This window comes from Plasmodium sp. gorilla clade G2 (assembly GCF_900097015.1).
Source record: "Plasmodium sp. gorilla clade G2 genome assembly, chromosome: 14".
Lineage (NCBI taxonomy): Eukaryota > Apicomplexa > Aconoidasida > Haemosporida > Plasmodiidae > Plasmodium > Plasmodium adleri (nom. inval.).
The window spans coordinates 643833-665324 of record NC_041706.1 but is presented as its reverse complement, the minus strand read 5'-3'; the positions used below and the strand labels follow the sequence as shown (position 1 = coordinate 665324).

At 18.7% G+C, this 21492-nt stretch overlaps 2 protein-coding genes across 2 annotated transcripts; both read right to left on the bottom strand.

Moving 5' to 3' along the window:
- Nucleotides 1-312: 312 nt before the first annotated feature.
- On the bottom strand, nt 313-3911 carry PADL01_1417000 (cysteine protease ATG4, putative; the record flags this gene model as incomplete). The annotated part of the gene is made up of 3 exons (XM_028684453.1): nt 313-356; nt 483-582; nt 699-3911. The coding sequence occupies 3 exons, from the start codon at nt 3909-3911 to the stop codon at nt 313-315; spliced, it is 3357 nt and encodes a 1118-aa protein (XP_028540529.1).
- Nucleotides 3912-5385: 1474 nt separating this feature from the next.
- Nucleotides 5386-18660, bottom strand: PADL01_1416900 (NOT family protein, putative; the record flags this gene model as incomplete). Its single annotated transcript, XM_028684452.1, has 2 exons — nt 5386-5479; nt 5672-18660. The coding sequence occupies 2 exons, from the start codon at nt 18658-18660 to the stop codon at nt 5386-5388; spliced, it is 13083 nt and encodes a 4360-aa protein (XP_028540528.1).
- Nucleotides 18661-21492: the final 2832 nt, after the last annotated feature.

The following is a 21492-nucleotide window of genomic DNA, read 5'->3' as shown; positions in this document are numbered from 1 at the left end:
TATTTTATTTATTTTATTATACTTTAAAAAATTATTTTGTCATAAAATCAAAAAATTTTGCGGGGTGAATATTACCTCGAAATTATTTTATTAATATAATATAAAAAAAAAAAAAAAAGATGTATATATATATATATATATTATTCATTTAACAAATTATGGTGTTTTAAATATATAGACAAAACAAATTAAATAAATAAATAAATATATATATATATATATATAATATATTCACTGAATGATGGTTTGAAAAATAGTATTTTGAATATTCATATTGAATTAATGAAAAATATTAACATAATAATTAAAAATTTATAACACAACTAATCCTGAATCATCCGTGTCATAATTTAGTTCTACAAGAATATATTAAAAAAGAGAGAAAAAAAAAAATTAAATATTAAAATAAAATAAATAATATATTATACTGACATTATAAAAATTGAAGAAAAATTCTTACAAACTTTTTATATTTATCTTACCATTTTTATAAACATATTGGGGTTCCTCATGATATATTTCAAATAAACTTGAATCGATTAATTTTAAATTCTGAATTAGGTTGAAATAATCATCCTTTGACTACAATTAAAATAAAAGAAGAAAAAATACATAATAAAATAATCAATATATATATATATATATATATATATATTTTATATATATATTTTATATATATATATTTTATATATACTTACTTTTACTACAAAAATGAGTGACAATGAAGAATTTAAATATTCCCAAGGTAAAAATTTTACTTTGTGCATAAAAAATTCGGAACTTATATTTCTATTAAAATCAGTAAAAGCATTCTGACATTTTATATGTGGATCTAAATAAAAAAGACCATTATCATTTGCTGAATAAAAATAATGAGCACTCGTATTAGTATTTCCACTACTAATGCCTTGAAACTGCTTTAAAAGAAAACAAGAAAGTAGTGATTTTTTATATTTAGAAACGTTTAATGAATCTATACCTAATTTTAAACATATCCATATGATTATAAATATATCTTGTTTTATCTGGAAAAATTTTAAAACTTTATTGTTATATATAACACCTGTTTCAAATGCTACAGAGAAAAATGTATATTTTTTTTTTTTTCTTTCTTTTAAAATAGATAATTTATTATATTTTTTATTGTCATTTTTTATGTTATCATCAGATTTAGATATATTTATATTTTTCTTCTGATTTAATAATTTATATATTTGGTTACTATCATTTGTTTTATTTGTTAATTCTTTTTCTACTTTTTCTATACATATATTTTTATCCATATGAATATTAGTTCCTCTGATATTATTTTTTATTTTATTTTTTTTTACAAATCGAACTTTTTTTTTATTAATTAAATTGGTAATTATAATTGCACTACTTGTTGGACCAAGCCAATCATGAACAAAATGTTCTATTTGCTTCTCATCTATTTTTTTATATTTTATCATTTCATAAATAATATTTTGTATGGAATACTTTGCTTGTTCTAAATCTCTAAATTCTGATAGTATAGAATAAATCAATGAATTATTTATATGCATATTTTCTGTGTTCGATTCATTATTATTATTATTATTATTTAAAAGGAAATTATTATAATATTCACCATGATGAAGACCAAAAGAATTATATTTATTTGCAATATTTTGTACATTATCTATGTTATATATATCACTTCCTTGACTTTCATTTATATTAGTATCATTTAAAGTAATTTGTTTCTCACTTTGTAAATCATCTGTTTTGATACTTGACTTGTAATATGCTTGTTTAAAAAAATCAGGTACAAAAAAGTTGTTACTATTACTAATTGTACTACTACTATTAATATTAATATTATTATTATTATTATTATTACTATTAATCATATTTGATTGTGTGTGAATCGTTAAATCGTCAGATTCCTTATTATTATGTGAAGTGCTTTTATTTAAATTACATTCATTCGAGTTAGATTGATTATCCTTGTTATGTTTTTCCACTTCTTTTGTAATATCCTTATTTTTATTATTTAAAGAAATGGACATTTCTTTATCTTGCTTTATTTTTGTTTCTTCTATTTGTATTGTTTTATCTTCCTTATTTGTACATGTTAATTTGTTAAGATAATTTTTATACAATATATAATCATTTACATTATGAAAATAAACATACCTTTTAGATATATTAAAATGTATTAATATGTTTGCTAAAACCATTTGTATTACTCTTATCATACATCCCCAACCATTATCACTCATACATATATATTTCTTATCTTTTTCATAAACATTTGAATTTGTTATATTTTGATTTACATATTTTAAATATTGCTTAATATTAATATTATTATTCTTAATTATCTTATTATTTTTTTTTTTTTTGATTTTTAAAACTGAATGTTTCTTACTACGAGAATGTAATATTTTTAAACTATTCTTTTTGGTCTTAATAATATTGATATTTTTTATAGTTGCCTCACTTTCTATATTATTATTATTAAAATTAATTTTTTTTTTTTTTTTTTTTTTCATTTCTTCATTTGGATCGTTCCTATCATTATCAGAGTTATTTAAATATTCCACATTATCATCATATGTATTATTTTCAGGTTTATTTTTTATGATTTTCTTCTTTTCTTCTCTATAATTGTACATATCATCCTTAGATATATTTTTGTTTTTCATTTCTTTATTATCAACCGAATTACTTTTTTGAGAATTGTCAAAGTATAAAATGGTTTTATTACTTTCGCTAGTTGTATAAGTACACGTGTCTCCATATATCTCATCCTTACTTTTTTTTTTTATATCATTTTTGAAAGAATAATTTTCTTTGATTTCTTGTGAATGTTTTTTTTGATAAGTATATGTTGTATCGTTGTCTCCTTTTGATAATTTTTTCAAATTTATATAAAAACATTCTTTGTCATCAATGTAAATTTTTTTTAGAAAATATTCTGGTATATCTGTGAAGTTTATAATCCTTTGCTTATAATATTTTTTTTTTTTCTTTAATTTTTTTTTTTTTTTTTTTTTTGATATATATATTAAATACTCTTGTTCTTCCATATGTTCATATTGTTGGCATAAAATGGGTAGTGAGTTATCACTACTGTTAGTAGTATTTGAAGAGGTACTAATATTATTATTAATAGATACATTACTATTATTATTATTAATAGATATATTACTATTATTATTATTAATAGATATATTACTATTATTATTATTAATAGATATATTACTATTATTATTATTATTAATGGTTACATTACTATTATTATTAATGGTTACATTACTATTATTATTATTAATGGTTATATTACTATTATTATATGTAGTATTATCATAAGTTAATGTATTACCTTGTGAATCATGATTATCATGTAACATACTATTATTACTTCTGTATAGATTATTGTCATTAATTCTTATTAAAAAATTAGATCTATAAGTAAATAATATTTTTGATTTACACAGAATGAGGAAAATTTTCATTTCATCAGGATTTTTTAAGTTTAAACATAAACCAAATATATATACTTTATTTGATATATTACGTAAATGAAGAGGTAAATAATTTAAAAGAGAAACATTAACTAGAATTTTAAAATATCTTTTTATTGAAAAATTGTATTTAAAATTATTAATATAATTTAAAATTTTATATTTCGATTTATTTTGATAAGAATAGAAATCTTCCACATTTTTATTTTTTATATGGATAAAATTATTTTTTGTTTTTTTTGAATTCTTCTTTTTTATATAGTTGTTATCTTTTTTATTAATCTTATTACTATTAATTATTACTGGTACATTTTTTATTTCATCTATGTTTTTATTTTCTTCTTCTTTTCTTTCTTGAATTTCTGAATTAATTTTCACCTCTTTTTGGTTATCTTCAAGGTTTTTCATTTCTTTAGACATTTCTCAGAAAAGTAAAAAGTAAAAATTAAAGACGTAAAATGAATACAAAAAGAAAAAATATACATATAAAATAACTATATATAACTTATCGATTTTTACAACTGTTATAATATATATATATATATATATATATATATATATATATATATATATATATGTGCATAAAGACAAAAAGAAAAGACAAAATATTATATACAATGTATATAATCAGAATGGTTAAAACATATAGTTATATAAATATCCATGGATAAATAACAATTCAAAAGTATCGCATATTATATATATATATATATATATATGTATGAAGGTATATAATTATTATGTGTGAAATAATATGCACTTGTATACATTTATATTTATTCACAACTATATGTTTTAACATTTTTATTTTCTTTTTAAATTTTTAAATAAATTTGCTTTTATATGAAACACAAATACATTTTTGTAGTCACCACCTAATATTATTTATAATACATACAAAAATAAATAAATAAATAAATAAATAAAGTAAAATAAAAATGAAAAATAGATAAAGAATGCAAAATTAAAAGATAATTATAACAAAATTAACATAAATTATAAGTATTTTTAAAACAACAAAAAATATTAATTTGTATATTAATAATGTACAAAAAAATTAAAAAAAAAGAAAAAGAAAAGAAATGGTACTACTGTTGGAAGAGATATATAATGGTATACTTATTAATTAAATATTTTATTTGTCTACATTTTTTTTTTTTTTTTTTTTTTATTTATGCATTATTGAAATAAATATATATATTTTTAAATATAAAAATATATATATATGTAAAATATATATAATTTATTTTATAATTTTTTGTTATACAAATAAAATATTGTTTTAACATATATAATGAGATGAAGAATTTTATTTTAACATAATGGAAATCAAAAATTTTAGGTTAAAAATTATTATTTAAATGTGTATTATTTTTCCTAAAAATTGTAAGAAAAAATTGAGCTTTCAAGGGACAAAAAAAAAAAAAAAAAAAATTTATTATATGATATATATATTTATATGTATTCAACTTTGAAATAAACAAAATACAAAATACAAAATTATTAAACAAAAAAAATACACACATCTATATAAAACATACGTAATTCCATTAATATGATAATTTTTTGTTTTATTATAAAATATAAAAATATTTTATGTTTTTGAATTTATATTTTATTATTATTATTTTATTATTTTTTTTTTTTTTTTGGTGATATATTAATATATATTTTGTATCAACACAAAAAAAAAAAAAAAAAAAAGTTCAATAAGTTAAATATTTAATTAGGAAAGGATAACACGAAAATAAAATGAAAAATAAAAAATAAAATATTAATAAAGATACATTAATTTAAAAGATATACTAAAAATACAAATTACAAATATATCTAAAAAAAAAAAAAAAAAAATTAATAATGAATAAACAAATAAATATAAATATATATATATATATTAAACTCGCCCTAGGCATGCTTGAGCAACTGATTGAAAAAGTTTTTTTATTTCCGCTGCTTCATGTACAAAAGGACATTCCCAAAAGTTAAATCTATAAGGATAAGAAAAAAAAAAAATAAATAATAAATAATAAAAAATATTAATATATTTATATATTATATATATTTTCAAAGGGGAATATATAATGTATATAAGATTAATGGATACATCACGATACATAATATATATATATATATATATATATATATATATATTTTTGCATTTTAAATATTTGAATTCTTACTTTGCATTTTTTATAAGTTCTATAAAGGTTATCAATAATCCCCAAGGGTGTGGCCTATGTGCCAATATACGTTCTAATAAGACCCTAATAATTTGCTCTTGTATTATTATATCATTAGATTGAGAGAAAATAAATAATATGAGGCATGAAAAATAATGTGTATGTGAATTTGGATATCTTATATGGTTAACAATGTTTGATAATAATAAATATCTTCCTTCCATATCTAATTCTTTTGATAAAAATAAAAAAAGTGTATATGATAAATTATTTTTAACAACTATAACAGATTTGTTCTTTTTCTTTATATTTTCGGTAGATACATTTATAGTACTATTATTCAATTTTGTTGATGTTTTAGGTTCTTCCTCATTAATTTGATTAGATTCATTATATTCATCTTTCATAAGTTCAACATATTTTTTAGATAAATTATTTTTTTCATTTTTTAATTTACTTTGTTCTTTCTTTGAAGTTATGCTAGTATTATATTTTTTTTTTTTTTTTTTTCCCCCTTTGTTTACATTTTCTTGTTCATTTTCTAAAATGAGTTCTTGCAATATGGGTGTTTTATCATCAATTGAATCATCTGAATATTTGGTCAAGTTTATGGGGTCACAATTATTATTAAATTTAAAAAGGTTATTAACTTTAGCTTTGCATATATATGTTCCTACATATAAAGTTAATGAATTTATAATATCCATATCATATTTAATAAATGACTGATATATTTTATTTTTAGGAAGTAATAATTTATCTTTTATTTTAAACAATAAGTTATAATCCTTTTTGTGAAAATATTCATCTAATAAAAATTTCAAACGATTTTTAAAAAGTAAGAAACTTATATTTGTTAAAATTTTTGGTACTATTTTAATTTCTGGTAATAAATCAATTTTGACATCTGACATGAATGGGTCAGGTAATTTTATATTTCTTGGAAATGCAGAAAGTACAAGATTTCTTAATTGAATAAAATTGATTGGAAATATACTACATAAAGTAACATAATAACTAGCTAGAAATTCTGGAAAATCATGTAATAATATTAAAAGTATTCTCAATGTTCCTATATATAATGATTCAATTGCTTTAGATACTTGTATTTTTTTTAAAAAACATTTTAAAAAGGTAAAAAGATGAATTAATAATTTTTTATAATTATCCCATCCACATATATTTGACAAAAATTTGGGCATAAAATATTTTGATGATATAAGTTCAACCCATGAAAAACAAAAAGCAGGAATTCTTAAAGGTGATAATAAAAGAAATATTTCAGAAAAACAATTTAAATATATCAATAAATCATTTGAATATATACATTGCTCATTAATATCAATTAATAAACAATGTAATAATCGAAAATATGGTCTCTGATTAAAATGTTTCTTTTCACTTTCATATTTTTTATGTATTACTCTACATATAAGATTTAAAACTTTTTGTAATATAAAAATTGGTGATATTTTTTCAACATCAACTAATTTCAGCATTGTAATAATCATCTTTGTCCATGAATCTATATAATTATAATTTAGTAATTCACTTACACTTGGACATTCTTTTAAATTCTGTTCATCATTTTTATTTATTTCATTCTTAGGTAAATCAATAATTTTTACCTTTGCATCATAATCACTTTGTTTTTCTTTATTCATATCTTTTTTTTCATTATTATAAAGAGTATCTACATTTTTTACGTCATTTTTCTCTTTCTTATCACCATCTATTAGTTCATTTTTACTATTTTCTTTATTTTGAATTCTTTCGAATAATTCCTCTTGTAACATATTATCCTTTTCTAAATTGTATAAAGCTATATTAACAGAAATATTAATCGAATGATACAGGAATTGGTCAGTTTCTTCATCCATATTTAAAAAGCCATTCTTTGATAATTTTTGAAAAAAATTTATACATTTTACTTTGTGTTGTTGATTTACTACATCTTGCATATCATTCGATATACTCATCTTTAAAATATTTAAGTAATTTTTATAAATAAAATACCACTCAGCAAAAAGGCATGCAATAATTACTCCTTTCTCTTCATTTATTATAGGGGGTGCGGGCAAATATTTATATTTTATTGGTTCTATATTAAATACATCATATAAATAAAAAGATTTTTTGTTTAAATATTTTTTATTAGTGTGGATATCTCTATCATTTAAAATTTTATTGGAATTATCATCATATTTATTAAGTTCATCATTTTTATTATTATTACTATTACTATCATTATTATTATTACCATTATCTTCATTATTTTTCTCGTTGGATGTATTAAAATTATTTTCTTTAGAAATGTTCTCATCAAAATTATAATACGATAATGAAAAGGTACTTATTACAGACGTATCTGATGCTGTAGATGAACAATCTGAAAAATAATAAGATGAAACATTCGAATGTTCATCTTCATCATCAGATGTAGAAAATGATTTGGAAGAAAGAGATGATTCCGTATCTACACTATTATCCTGTGAAGTTGATGTTAAAGAATTATAAGATGATATAGAATTATCACTTAAATTATTTAAATCTTCTTTTTTATTCATAATATTTACATTATCCTTTTCTACATTTGTTATATATTTGTTATTAATATTATCATTTACATTAGGACATATTATGGTATCTATTTTATCTTTTGATATGATTTTATTTTGATTTTCTATGTGAACATTTTTTGGATGATTATTTTTTTTTACAGCATCCTTTTCTATAATTTCTTCTGAACTTACGTTTTTATTTTCATAACTTAATTTTTCCAATAAGAACATTGTATTTTCATCTACATTATTATTATCATATTCAATTTTTAGTTTGCTTAACAAATAATGTTCCTTTGAATTTTGATTATTATTCAATTTATTTTGTTGATCTACTTCTTTTTCATTTTTGTTATCTTTTTTAACTTCATCATTATGTATTATTTTATTGGTTCCACTGTCACGATCACACTTATTATTATCAATATTATTCATATTATTCATATTATTAATACTGTTAGTATTATGTTTTTTTTTGTGTTCTTTTGTAATGTATATATATTCAGTCAATGTTCTTAACAATTTTATTTCTTCCTTCTCAGATTTTTTATCCTTTTCTTTATTTTGTAGTGTTAAATCCTGTTGAGCCTTTTGAAGCTGTTCACTCTTCTCTTCTTCCAGATCTTGTTCGTGTCTCTTCCTTTTTGAATATTTTCTTTCTCTTTTAATTTCCTTAATCATTTGTATCAATCTATCTTGTACATTTTTTAATTGCATTTTTTCTGCATGTGGAATATGAATATATTTATTATCATTTGATAAAATTTTATCAATTTTAACTATTTTTTTAATTGATTTTTTTAAATGTTCACATTTTAAATATTTCTTTTGAATGATTAAATTATAAATTAATTCTGTACAAAATTGGATAATATTAATATGAGTTGTATTCTTTAAATATTTCGACATACTTTTATCCAAATTAGTATAATGAACAATATCATAACGTATGAACAAAGAAATATGACTTACATTATTACTCGGGGAACTTAATATATAGGATGTTATCAATTTTTTTAATATTTTGTTTTTTTTACATAACATATCTAATATACATAATTGTAATTCTAATAAAACATTAAATTCATTAATAACAGAACAAGTTGAATATAAATTTTTTTTTTTATTTATATTATATTCTTCATTGTCCATCGATATGGAACATATATATTTTTTTTTATTATTAAAGCAATATGTAGAAGAACTCACATTTTTTTTATCATCCATAATATTATTTTTTTCATTTGTATTTATATTTTCCTCATCATTTATATTTTCATTGCTTGTTATTATTATATCATTAATTTTATTTGAATAAATAACACTATTTTCTTCTTTAATAGTTTCTTGTATATATTTGTATAGTTTCGTTCCTATAATTTTATATACTTCATTTTTATTTGTACAGTTTTCACATACATATACAATAATTTTACAAAGAATAAAAATATCATGATTAGATGATAAACATGATAATAACAAGAGAGAAGGTTCATCTGTACTTCTAGTTCTTTCCATTTTAAAAAATGATGTTTTTATCTTACAATAATCATTAAATGTATTTTTTGTTGGAATAAGTGGAACGTATGTCATTATATATTTAATATATTCTTTAATACATAACATACAAAATTCAAAAAGTGATATAATTTCCTTTACATTTATTTTCTTTATATTTTCTTTTAAAAATATCTCAGATATAAAAAATGAAAATTTTTTCTTACATGATAAATCAATATTCTTTATTTTCTTAAGGTACATATTATTATTTTCATTACATTCTATATTGTTTCCATGAATGGAATTAACAGTATTTGTTTTTGAGTTCTTATGTATCAATTTTTGATTATCATCTATTGAACGTTTATTTAGATTGATATTATCATTATTCTTTATATTTTTATTACTTTCAATTTCTAATTGTATCATACTATCTTTATTCATCAATTTATTATTATCAATATTGTTAATATTATTTGTATTAATAATATTATTTGTATTATTACCATTTGTTGTAATAGTACCATTACACATTTCATTATTCATAACACATTTTTCTATTATATTATTATTTAATATATTTTCATTATTGCTGATCATATTTTTGTATATTGCATTCATTTTGTTCAGATCATTTGGATTCATTATATTGTTACTTGTACCTATATAATGATTATTCAGTTCATTAAATATATTATTTTTAATTATACCTTTTTTCATAATTGTATTATTTAAAATCATCATATATTGCTCATTGTTCATAATATTTCCTTGGTTATTTAAAACATCCTTGTTATTCATATAATTCATATTTGGAATATAACCATTCATATTATTATACACATTGTTGTTGAATACACCACTGCTATTAAAACTTGAGTCGTTATCATTGTGTTCCGTTAATCCTCTAAAGGTTTTATCCTCTATATGATTTGTGTTACCCACCAGTTGTATATTACTGTTACTGCCACTATCAATATTCATCTCATATTCACTTTTCTTATGCCTATTATTAATACTGTTAACATTGTTGATATTACTGATATGTTTCATATTACACATGTTACCATTATTTTTATCATGACTGTGATCATATATACCAATATCCATATTACCACTAGTGCTGGTGTTATTCTGAACCATTTGTATATTGCCTACCTGTGTATCAACCATATTTCTGGAAGAGTTATAATACATGCGCATATTATTACCAGTGTTCACATTATCTACGTTCACATACCTATTCGTATTAAAATTAGTATCAGATTTATTGTAGTTAATATTAAAAGAGTTTTTATTATTATACATATAATTAAAATTACACGAGTTATATAAATTATTATTATTCATATAATTTATAACATTATTATTACTATTTATATAATTATAATTACCTATATGAAAATTCGAATTTTCTTTTATACTATTATTTTTACAAGGAATAAATTTCAGTCCATTATTATTTACTGTATTTATTTTGGATACATTTTTATGATGAGACGTTACTAGATTATGATTATTATCCTCATTATTATCTATAATATTATTATAATGATAGTATTTATTATCATCCATAAATTTATTGTTTGTTTTTTCGTTGTTATTATTATTATTATTATTATCATCCTTAGGAGCATCGTCTCTTTTAATAATTTTTATTAAACCATTATCTTGATTACTACCATTATTAATATTGTTATTGTTGTGATATTCTATCTGGGATTCTCTTTTTATATTATTATAATCGTTAAAGTCTGTTCCTATTTTCTGATCGAATTGATTTGTAGAATTGTTATCGACATTCCTTTTATTTGGAAAATTCATTTGAGGATTTTCATTTTCATATTCTTGATTTGCCTGTTCCATGTTATTATTATTGGATAATAATTTCTGTTGTAACTTCTTAAAAATTTTTAGGTTCATGAAATTTTTATATACCTGTATATGTTTTAAAGTAATATTATGTGCTTTTAAAAATGATGGTAAAGCGTTATAATATTTATTTGTTGTATTATCATTTATATTTAATTTATTAAGACGTGCATATTTTCTAGATGCATATATAGGTTTCATAATTTCTTCTATTTCTAATGATGATTTCTCAATGGCTACTTGTTCAATAATTAAATATAATAAATTAATATTATCATTAATTAATGTTTTTATAAAATCATCTACAATAATTAAATTAGGATTTCTTTCTGGAAAATTTTGATCAATAATATTTCGTAAATTTTGTATTAACATATTTTTAAGTGGTTTCTTACAAGATACTAAAACAAGTGATGACGATATGCTAGTTGCCATTAATAAAGACACTTTATGCATAATAGTTTCTTTAGATTCATTAGCAAAATCTTTTTTTACTAATTCTCTTGTTGTTATACATCCGATTAAAACAAAACGATCAACAATGGATGTAATAACTTCTTTAATGGAAGAATCAAAAGCTAAATATATTAACGCTTTAATTTTAGGTTGTATCTTAATTAATTGTATATTTGGTGATATTATAAGATTTTTTTTTAATATATTTAATATTTCATCATTTAAAATTTCATTTAAAGCAACACTATTACTACTACTACTAATATTATTATTATTATTATTATAATTATTATTACAAATATTATTACTTATATTGATATTTATATTATTAATATTAATATTATTATTATTATTATTATTCATTTGATTATTAGCATTTTCTTGATATATCATATGATTTTTCATACTCATTTCATTATTACCAACTATATATGGTGAACAAACAACAGATGATGGTAACATCATATTATTTTTAGTATTACTATATTGGTTATTATTACTACCGATATTAATATTATTATTATTATTATATTCATTCATTTTTAATTTTTCTACATTATTATTTACTCCCATATTTTTAAATAACGATGAATCCATATAACTTCCTTTTACATTTATATTATTCATTGATGGTGTTGATGATGCATATGAATCCTTCATTATATTTTCATAATACATCATTTCCTTGCCATGCACAAGTTTTCCATTTTTCATATCCATAAGTTTATAAGATGTTTCATTTTTATTATTTACAGAAAATTTTGTCTTATTTATATTATAATTATTACTACTTTTTGATATATTATTTTTAAAATCAATTTCATTCAATTTATCTTTTTTTTTATTTGAGAATTTCATATCTTTTACACACAATTCTTCATTACTGTTATTATTAGATTTATTAAAGTTTTCATTATTATTCATCATATTAGATATATCCATATTTTTATTTCCATACATATTATTATATATATTATTATCAACTGGATACATCTCCATACTATTATTTAAAATAAAATTATTATTAACACTACCACTTTTTGTATACATATGATTAATATTAGAATCATTACTTAAATAATTAGGTATTGCATTTAAATGATTCTCCTTCATAATATTTGCATTTGTTAATTTCTTCGATACACTAGCACTCTTCAAATGAACATCATTAGTGTTCACAACATTTTTATTTGTAGATTTATATGCATCTATATTTTTAAAATTTTTATTATTTACATTATTAAGATTACTATTCATACTGAATGTATTCCTATAATTATTGTTTAATAACATCATATCTGATGAAGAATTACATATGACATTATTAACAATATTTTTACCGTTACTTAAATGAGCAAGATTTGGATTTAAATGATTCATAATATGAGCATTACTATTACTATTACTATTATTATTAATATTAATATTATTATTGTTGTTGTTTAAGTCTCCCCTATTATTACTTTCTTTTGCTTCATCTTCTTTTCTATTATTAATTAACAAACTACAATTAACACCCTTAAAACTTAAGAAATCATTACTATTATTATTATTACTACTAGTACTATTATTATTATTATTATTATTATTACTATTTGTAGTTGTTGATGTAGCAATAGTAGCCGGTGTTGTGTTATAATTATTTAACATGTTAAACCTTACATCCTTATTTATAGATAAACCTAAACCTCCTCTGTTAGTTCTATCATTATTAATATTTATCAAATTTTCAGAATATATAATATTAGTATTAAATGATTTTGAATAATTAGTAGGTGTAACTTCATTAACTGAAATCATACTATTATTATTGTTATTTTCATTTAAACCGTTCATATTCACTGATACATTTTCATTAAAACTATTTCTAAAAAACAAATCATTAGAATTAACAGGTAAGTTACGAGATTTTATTATATTACATTTATTATAATAATCAAATACATTGATCTTAAAATAATTAAACAGTATTTCTATTTCAAAAATTAAAATAGTTTTCAAAGATTGGGCTTCATGTAATTCTCCTAACAAATTCAATATACTAACAGTCCAAGGATTGGGTGGTCTAAATATTTTGGAATTTTTTATACTTTCTAATATTTTACATAATGCTGGAAATGTTACTATTAAATAACCATTATCATATGCATATAGAATCAATTGCTTAATATTCATATATTTCGACATTAATGGTTTATTTCTACCTATAGTTATAATTCCTATCCATGCACCTAAATTTTTAAGTAATAATCTATATGTAGATGAATCTTTTGTTATTTCTATAAAATTTAATAATGTTTTAAATATTTCACATGATAGTTGTATTATATTATCAAATATTTTCTCTATTTTAATTTTGCTCAAAAAATTCATATATATTAACATATCTTCTGATGTTTTCTTTTTTATTACAATTTTTAACAAATTAAAGAAAAATATATCTCTTCTTATTTGTACATCATCTTCAATTTTTATTTCTTTATATCTATCATTAATACCTGTAATATATTTATTATCATCATTTGTATCATCATCCTCATCATCTTCATCGTCACCATCTTCATAATCATCACTAATATCATCACTCATAATAGGATCATCAGTATAATCAGTGTAATATGTATAATCTTCAAAATGGTTATCAAATAAACTATTTTCTGCTATATGTTGATCATCATCTGTTTTCATTTCATTATTTTCTTGTATTTTTCCATATTTTCTTCTTTCAATATTATTTTTTAAATCATAAAATACACTTACCTTTTTATTGTTATGTAATAAGTCATCATTATCACCCCCTTTAATATTATTATTATTATTATCATCATCATCTACTTTTTTCAAATTATCCTCTTCATTTTCTGTCAACTGATTTTTTTTCTTTTCATCATGAAATATTGAAGAACTTTCCTTATTATTTATATTGTTCTTATTTTTTTTAGAACTTTTACTTTGTTGCTTTTCATTATTTAATTTTAAATCATCTTCATTTATATAACATATATCATCACTACTAATTTTTTGGTTCGAAAATTCATCATATATATCTGATTGTAATGAATTTTTTTGGATAGAACTTTTGTTTATATCATTTATATTTTGTTCAGCATCACCATTTGACGAAACAGTTTGATTCAATATTGAACTCTTTTGATTTTTTTCATTCTTTTGATTTTTTTCAATCTTTTGATTTTTTTCAATCTTTTGATTTTTTTCATTCTTTTCATTTTTCTCGTTCTTTTCATTCTTCTCATTCTTTTCACTCTTCTCATTTTTTTCATTTTTCTTATTATTTTTTTTCTTTTTCTCTTCTTGTCCTTTATCCTTTCCTTGTTTTGTTGCTCCCTCTATGGTATTATTTACCGTCTCGTTATTAGAATCAACACCTTTCTTTTTGTCCTTTATTTGACTATTACTATGATGATCTTTCTTATCTATCTTTTTATTATCATCAAAAGGAGTTGATTTACAACTTAAGCTATCTTCATCCATTTTTTCCACTTTTATACTACTCGACGGCTCACTTGTTTGATTATTATTTGTATTAAAAGAAGATACGTTTTTGTCATCATCTTCTTCTTGTTCATACTTATCACATTTTTTTTCATTTTCAATTAATCGTTTTATTTTTTTTGCTTTTGATTTTATATTGTCTTGGTTTATATCTTTTAAAATTTTGGATAATTTATATTTAAATTTTTTGGTAATAACTTTATCGATTAAATCTTTTTTATCACGATATATTTCGTTAAAAGAAATATTTAATAAATTCAATGTACTTGCTTCATTATAATTTAAGCTATCTTCTAAATTTTGATTTATATGTTTTTCATCTTCTACATATTCGTTATTATTATTATTATCATTATTTTTATTATTTATATCGCAAACACTTTTTTTATTTTTCTTATGTGACATTGATTCCTCATTAATTTTATTTTCAAAATGGTTTTTAAAATTATTCTGTTGCTCTTCGTTATTATGCATGTGGTTTATACTATTTATATGATTCATATTATTAATATGATTCATACTATTTATATGATTCATACTATTCATATGATTCATACTATTCATATGATTCATATTATTTAGGTGATTCATATTATTTAGGTGATTCATATTATTCATGTGATTCATATGATTTATATTATTATTATACATCCAATCATTTCTTGGAATACCATGTAAGAGTTCATTTTCTTCTGCCTTTAATTCCCCTATATTCATAATATCTTTATTATTTAATATTTCATAATGTATACTATTTTTTGGTGGAATGTTTGATTCTTCAAATTTTGGATTCATAGTACCACTTAAGAATATGATATTATTATTACTACTATTTTTATCATCATGATAATTATTCAATGATTCATTATTTAAATATAATTTATCTTTATTAGGTTCATTAAAAAATATATCACCATTATTACCATGTTGCATCATCATCATATTATTGTAATTCATAAAAAGGCCATTATTCATATTGTTTAAATCGTCTTGTTCTCTCATCATATTTATCTCTGAATAACTTGATGTAAACATACCATTATTTGGATTGAAATTATTATTGATCATATCATTTTCGCTTGAATGCATATTTGGTTTTATATTTAATTTATTAATATTACCATTAGGTAAGTAATTAGGATTATGTACATAATTTATATTTGGCATATAATTATTAATGTTATTATTGTTATTAATGTTATTATTGTTATTATTGTTATTGTTATTATTATTACTATTATTATTATTATTGGTATTATTATTATTACATATATTGATAAAACCATTATTAGGCATATTAAAAAAATTGCCTACCCCATTTGTATCTACCATATCATTTATATTATTTAAATTATTCATATTCGGTATATAATTTATATTATTCATATTATTCATATTATTCACATTATTTATCATATTTACATTATTTATATTATTCATCATATTCATATTATTTATGTTTCCAAAATTTGGACCCATTTTCATGTCCATATGTTTTACATTTACAACATCTTCAGGATTCATTATATTTTCATGATTATCATATGTATTTAGAGAGTTCACATTATACAATTTATTATATAATTCATTATTTTTATTCATTGGATTTGTATTATTATTATTATTATTATTAATAGCATTATTATTTACAATACATGAGCCATTCATATTTATGGTATTATTAATGGATGAATTATTTTTATTATTCGCATTATTTTTACTATTTTTTTTTTTTTTATCAGACTTAACCATATGACTATCATTATTTTTATCTGTGTTATTATTTTTATTTGATGTGTCTTTATGATTACCTTTGTCCTTTTCCTTCTTATTCTTTTTGTTATCTCCATTATTATTATCATCATCATCTTCATCATTATTATTATTATCACCGTTATTGTTATTATTGTTATTATTGTTGTTATTATTGTTGTTGTTATTATTGTTATCATTATTGTCATTGTTATTATTTTTTTTACTATTATTATTATTACTATTATTATTATTATTACCATTGTTATTATTATTATTATTATTATTCTTACTACCATCATCTTTATTATTATTTGACTTATTATTATGACTTGTTTTATTATTATTTGATTTATTATTATTATTATTACTGTTATTTCCCTTATTGGCCTGGACACCATTTATTTTATTTGTCACATGACCATCTTCTTTTTTATGATTTATATTATTTGCTTCAATATTCTGAATATGATCATTTTCACTTAAACATAAATTATCTAATTCTTCAATTGCATTATTAATATGTTCATTCTTTTTCTTTTTATCTGTATTAATTATCGATAAATCATTATTCATATGTTTACTCATCATATTGTTAACTGGATTCATTATATTATTAATATCATGTTCATTATAATTTATATGATCAAAATTCTCATTATTTCTTCGTATATGATGTTCTACATAGAAATGTTCATTTATATCATTATCATATTCTATATTATTGGTACATTTGTTATTTTTTTGAATTACATTATTCATATTCTCATTATCTATAAAATCATTATACTCTTCTTTATTGGGACTATATATACTATTACTACATGAATCACTATATTCATTTTTTAAATTATTATCCTTTATATCATAACTACTACAATATGTATCATTAGTACAACTACTCTCATATGAAGATAAAATATTTTCTTGGGTATCTTCATTACTACCTATATTTTGAATATCTGTCGTTATATTATGAGTAAGTTTTGTAATACTTCCTTCAATAAAAATATTATTATCATTACAATTAATGATGTTGTTATAATCCATCTTATTATTATTATTATTATTATTATTATTATTATTCATACGGGTGCTACTATTTAATTTCATATTCTTTTTTTCATCTACATATTCAAAATTGTCATTTATACTATTATCTTCATTTTCTTCATTTTGAAACTTCGATTCTTTTTCGCATACAGTCTGTAAAGATTTGCTTGTTATATTGTCACTTCCTAATTTTATGTTATATTCTTTTAACTTTTTTTTAAAGAAAAAATGTTGCTTTATATTCATGAAATAATTATACTTATCATGGTAATCCATTCTCATATTTTCATAACATTTATATGAAAAAATATAAAATACATAGTTATAGAATTTGACTGAATAAATAAATATATATATATATTACATATATTGGGTATAATATATATATATATATATAATATAATATAAAATCTTTTTTTTTTTCTTTTATTATTATTTTTTTTATTTTTTTTTTTTATTATGTTTTTATATTTTTATTTCTCCTTGTTTTTTGTTTCTTCTTTTTTTTTTTAATCCTATGATATATATATTACTATAATAATGTTATAATTAAATTACTTTAAAAAATATGACAAAATTAAAAAAAAAAAAAAAAAAAAAAAAAAAAGGAAAAATTAAAAAATACATTAAATAATGATTATTAAAAATGTATTAAAGAAGTAAAACAATTATATAAATATTAAATATATATATTATAAATACATATAAAATAACAAGTTTTATTATTTATATTTTTTTTTGTTAAAAAAAATTAAATCAATAAAAATATAAATATTATTATATATTCAAATATTTTTTTAACATATATATATATTATATATATAAATATAATATGTATATTTAATATATATAACATTATATGATATATATATAATTTTATTTATAATAACATAAATAATAATTTTTTATTTATTATATATATACATTTTATATTAACAAGTGCAAATTGTAATGTAATAAAATATAAATGAAAGAAAAAATAATATTATATATTATCAAAATGTATAGATTTTTAATTATGTATAATATGTATATATAATAATATATTATATGGTATATATTATTTACGTTTTTTTTTTTTTTTTTTTTTTTTTTTTTTTTATTTAATATTTTTTTTTTATTAATTTTTTTTACGTATTATTAATATATAATAAATATAACATTTATTTTGTTTAAATTATATAAAATAAAAAGCATTAAATAATAATAATATTCCCCTTTATTATTCTTATTACATATTTTTTCTTATTACATTTTTTTTTCTTACTACATATTTTTTCTTATTACATTTTTTCTTTTCTGTAACTTATAAGTACATAAAAAATAATTTTGTGGAAGAATTATACAAAATATTATAAAATAAAAAAAAAAAAAAAAAGAAAAAAAATATAAATATATATAATACATAATAGTATATATTATATATTATGTTTTACTTACATTAATCTTATATCATTCCCAAAAAAAAAAAAAAAAAAAATTAAGAGGCAAGTTTATAATATAAAGTATTTTTTTTTTTTAAATAAAGAAATCTGACGGAAAATAAAATACATATATTATATATGTATTATATACTATCTTAAATTATATATATATAACGAAATATAATAATAAATCTATGGAAATAAAAAAATACATAAGAACAATAAAAATATATAAATACATATTTATATTTATATATAAATCCTAAAATAAAAAATAAATAAAAAATAAAATAAAAAAAAAAAAAAAAAACGGATTAATATAAAGGAAAATAATATAATTGAATCTACTATTTTATTATATATATTACATATTTGACTGTACTCATTTAAAATATATACAAAAAAATTACACTTATATAGAATATCCAAAAAAAAAAAAAAAAAAAAAAAAAGTACACAATTTTTTTTATTATGTGTACTTTTATAATATACCAAAAATATATAAACAACTATTAAATTCATATGTATATATACATATATATATATAATTCAAAAATATACAAGAAATATAAATATGTATAAATTTGATAAAAAATATATTATTTGTAAAGAATATTATATATATATATATGAATATTTAATAATATGTCAAATTGTGTACAAAAATAAAAAAATAATAATATTTTTATTCTTATTCAATTATTTTATTTTATTTTTTTGTAAAGCACATATGTTATATAGTTACATTTTATATATTTCACGGCATTTATATATAAAAAAATTTAATAATATATTAATCATAAAAAAAAAAAGAACAATATAATATATATATATATATATATATTTATAATTATTATATAATTCTTTTTTTTTTTCTCTCGTCAAAGTAGTTATAATGTATACTTCAAAAGTATATAAAAAGAAGATAAACATATAAAACACTCTTTTTTCTTTTTTTTTTCTTTTGGTGTGGAACACTTGTTTTTAACTTAATTTTTTATTAATTCTTATTATTTATTTATTTACTTGTTATTTGTTTTAAATGAACTTTTATATTTTACATTTTTTTGTTCCACTTTTTCTTTCCTTTTATTTTATATATTAATATTTTTAATGTATATACACTCAGATATGTATGTATTCATTTTCTTGAAGAATTTTTTTTTTTGCCTCTAATTTGTTTATATTATATATATATATATATATATATATATAATTATATATAATATCCCTTTTTATTTTATTCATATAAAATTAAATAAAAAATCTAAAGTCTTATAAGTAATATACTATGGTATTTAAAGTTAATAAGAAAATAAATTTATTTAATATATTAATTTCATACTACTATTTTAAAATTATCAATTATATTATATGTGAAATTAAAATGGTGAGGAAAAAAATATTATATTCTCTTGATAAAGAAATAATATAATAATATTTTGCTGTTATATTTGTATAAAAATAATATATACATAAAGTATTTATATTAAGAGGTACCACGTAAACAAATATATATATGAATATGCATATTATTTTGTAAAAATTTTTAATAAGTGCTATATTTTTCTCATATCCTAATATATATGCAACATTTCAAAATCAAATATATTATATACAATTATATAATATAATTACAGAATAATAATATATATATATATGTTTGTATGTATGTACTACATAATGATCC